The sequence below is a fragment of the Vigna unguiculata genome, chromosome 8, assembly GCF_004118075.2.
Source record: "Vigna unguiculata cultivar IT97K-499-35 chromosome 8, ASM411807v1, whole genome shotgun sequence".
NCBI lineage: Eukaryota > Viridiplantae > Streptophyta > Magnoliopsida > Fabales > Fabaceae > Vigna > Vigna unguiculata.
Window position 1 is genome coordinate 5,571,570 of NC_040286.1, and position 3,434 is coordinate 5,575,003.

Here is a 3,434-nt window from a genome sequence, read left to right on the forward strand (position 1 = left end):
GATTAAAAAATAAAGCACTAATTATATTAATTTAAAAATAAGAATAATAATATTAAGACAGATTTCCATTTTCAACATAATTTCAAAGTTAAATTTATAATTGAGGAAAATAACAAGCGATTAAAAAGGGAAAAATAGATTCAAAATATATACATTAACTTTTTTTGTATCATCACACAAATTACGTGGTGGTCGGTGACCGTTAGAAAACTTCATTGTGTCTGGAAAAAAACATGCCCTAGTCATTACAAGGAAAGTTTTATGATATCAATTAAAGTCCTGTTTTTCTAAACTGAAAATTTATGACAACTATTATAAACAATAATGCTGACTCATGATGTCTTAATCAATATTTTGCATATAAATATGAACCGATTGTGCTTGGAGCAGTCACATCTGGTCACTGTTTCTAATACCAAACCATTCACTCTGCACTTTTTCTTTGTCTCGTTTTTTCTCTTTCTTTTTTTCTTCGTCACCTTCTCTCAAATTCGCAAGCTCTCTCCGGCTGGCACCACCATTTTCACTTCACACCCTTCTCGCTCTCCGCAGTTTGCTTTGCTACTCTGCAGTACGGTTTTTTCTTCTTCAAATAACTGATCTTCTTTTTTACTTTCATTAGTAAAACCAGTTTTGCTACCACTTCACACAAATTCTTGTTGCTCAAAGTACGATAACGTTAACGTAAACGGTGCATGGCTTCTGATTCGGTTCTAGGGCTTCGTTCTCGTTCTTGAAACCTGAACATGGAAGCATTCACCCGACAACATTCTTAATCACCATCGAATTGGCAGCTTGGTGGTGTTATGATTTCGTAGTTTTGCCTGAATCCTCATGTTTTGCTTGTTTTCAATGGTTTTGACCGTTTTTGTTGATGTTATTGATTGGTTATCTGTGATTGTAGGAACGTACGTAGTCAATGCTGTTTATTTGCCGTTTTGTTTTGGGTTTCTTTTAGTAAGGTTTATCTAAAATAAAAATGAAAATTTCGTTCTGTTTGACCAATTATACACACATCTCCAATAACAGCATTTTTTTCAGTGAATTGTTGTCACTATTCTCAAAATTTGTTTCTGACAACAGCACTGCATTCCTAGGATTCATTTAAGGAATGCAGAAGCAGTCCAGCATCTGCATTTATTCAGTTTAAAAATTATTCTAGCTTGTTGGTTTATCTCTTAAAGTTGTTCTTTTGTTGAGAACATAAACATCATAGGGTAATGATTTGATCTCTGTGACTTGATCCTGTGCTTGAGATTATAAGCTTATATCGTAGTTAACTTGCTAGAGTTGTAAATTCCTTTGATGAATTTTGGTTTCTGTGTGGTGTACTTTGGTTACGAATTTATGTGATGTTCTTTCTTCTAGCTTACGAAATCTCTTTGGCAGAACATGAGTTGTGCAAGATCGAATAAGAGACCCCTTCGAACTGAAGATTCAAAAGCTGATTCAAAGATTTTGCTCGCGAAACCTGAGAAACATCATAAGAAAATGAAGGAAAACGATGGAATCGATACTGTAAGTTACTTCTTTTCCGTTTTTTTTCACTGACAATTTTAATTTGATTTAAGTCACACGTTTTCCTTGTCCTAATTTCCCTAAACTGTGTTTTCATTTTCTGCATTAAGCCACTGTGATGTTCGGGGTCACTGACAGTTCATGCTATTTTGTTGTTTCAACTCCTGCTCAAACTTTGATATGATTTTTATAAATTTTGAAGAACTTTTTACAATTGTATTTTTTAAGCAAAAGATGCGTGGCATGGTGGAGGGACGTGGTGAAAGATCCGATTGCAGCAAGCGAAATTGTATCATGAAGGAGAAAATTTCTGAACTTTTGGCGATAACAGGTGGAAAAGCTCAAGAAAAAATTGAGAAAACTCATACCAGTGATGCTGTAAGTTAATTTCTATTAGTTCCTTTTCTTATGAGAATTATTACAGCACTTTGTGTTCTCCTTTTTTGTTGAATTTACTTTTGGTTCTTCACTATTTATTCTTAGTCTTTCTGTTTCCTGACTCTTACGTCCATAACATCATCTCAGCCACTAAGGAAACCATTAAGGTTTGGAAAGGCTTCATCAACAATGGCAAGGCCTAAAGGTGGGCGGGTTCTTGATATGGCTTGGGAATGGAATTCTTTGAGAGATGTAAACAACAAGAGTGTTGTGACATGTGACTTTTGTCTGAAAACAACAACAGGGGGAATAACAAGGGCGAAAGAACATCAAATGGGGCTGAAGGGTGATATTAATTCTTGTAAGAAAATTCCACCCGAAATCAGGCTCAAACTTAGGGGAGCTTATGAAAACCAAAAAACCAGTAAAAGAGATGCTTGTGCTAAGAAGGTAAGGGTTAGCATTGCCAAGTTCTTCTGTGAAAATGGAATTTCATTTAAGGCTGCACGCTCTAAAAGCTTCAAGAAAATGATTGAAGCTATTGGAGATTATGGAAAAGAGTTGAGTGCTCCAGAATACCCTGAGTTGAAGGTTCGTTTACTGAAAAAGGAATTAGAGGAAACTGAGAATAAATGTTCTGTGAAGAAGTCTGATGCATCTGGAGTCAACACACCACACACAGTACCCACTGTCACTGCTCCTATTGAAGAGAAGAAGGAGGAAAAACATGAAGAGAAGTTAGTGAATGAAATGACCAAGCCTAAGGTGACTAAGGTGTATGTAAGGAGGAAAAACATGGTGAAAACGTTGGATGATACAACCAACCAAGTTCAGGTGAGAGAGATTGGTAATAAAGTTGCAAGCTAGTGATAATGGTGGTGGAGGAAATCATTGGCCAGGTTGGCTAGAATATGAAACTGGGATCGTAGGAGATACCATGAATGATAACAAGTTTGTGTTTTGTCTTGTTGTTTTCTTTTTGTTTCTAGGTCGTGTATCCTTGTTTAGGTCCATTTGTGCGTAAATTAATGTTGTTTAGTGTCTTTTGTCATTCAACTTCGAAGTTTAAAGCTTTCTTTAATGTGTAATGTGTAAGAATTTAGTTTAGACGTGGCATATGGAAAGTTTAATCTGTCATCAATGTCAAATTTGGTAATTATATGTCTTAAATTCTCTATCACAATGACCTTTATATACATGTTATGCATTAACATAGATGAGAAAATAAAAATTAAAACTAATTTGTAACTACCGAACTTTGAAAAATTCCATTCAACATATAATGTTGAAACCACCACAAATTTATAAGCCAAATTTATAAGCCCTGTATCATTCTTCAAGATTATAAAACCACCAAAATCGCATTCTAATATAAATTAATTGAGCTTGACTTTCGCATATCTTATATTGAGAGAGAAATTTGGCCTTTTTTTCAATGCTACGAAGGTTTAACATTTTTGTACACTTCAACTTGTTTAGCGTACTCTTCCTTATTGTATTCTTTTAGCAATACTAAAAAATATATTAATTATAGAATA

The 3,434-nt window shown here is 34.5% G+C and overlaps 1 protein-coding gene across 1 annotated transcript; it reads left to right on the plus strand.

Moving 5' to 3' along the window:
• Positions 1 to 411: 411 nt before the first annotated feature.
• On the plus strand, positions 412 to 3,043 carry LOC114195581. The gene is made up of 4 exons (XM_028086100.1): positions 412 to 571; positions 1,390 to 1,518; positions 1,747 to 1,896; positions 2,044 to 3,043. Exons 2-4 carry the CDS (start codon positions 1,393 to 1,395, stop codon positions 2,761 to 2,763), a joined length of 996 nt encoding a protein of 331 aa, XP_027941901.1. The 5' UTR covers positions 412 to 571; positions 1,390 to 1,392; the 3' UTR covers positions 2,764 to 3,043.
• The last annotated feature ends 391 nt before the right edge of the window (positions 3,044 to 3,434 follow it).

Coding starts and splice junctions, on each gene's coding strand:
- LOC114195581 (XM_028086100.1), top strand. CDS start 1,393: ATGAGTTGTGCAAGATCGAATAAGAGACCCCTTCGAACTGAAGATTCA. Junction 1,519..1,746: donor AAAACGATGGAATCGATACT/GTAAGTTACTTC, acceptor GTATTTTTTAAG/CAAAAGATGCGTGGCATGGT. Junction 1,897..2,043: donor AAACTCATACCAGTGATGCT/GTAAGTTAATTT, acceptor ACATCATCTCAG/CCACTAAGGAAACCATTAAG.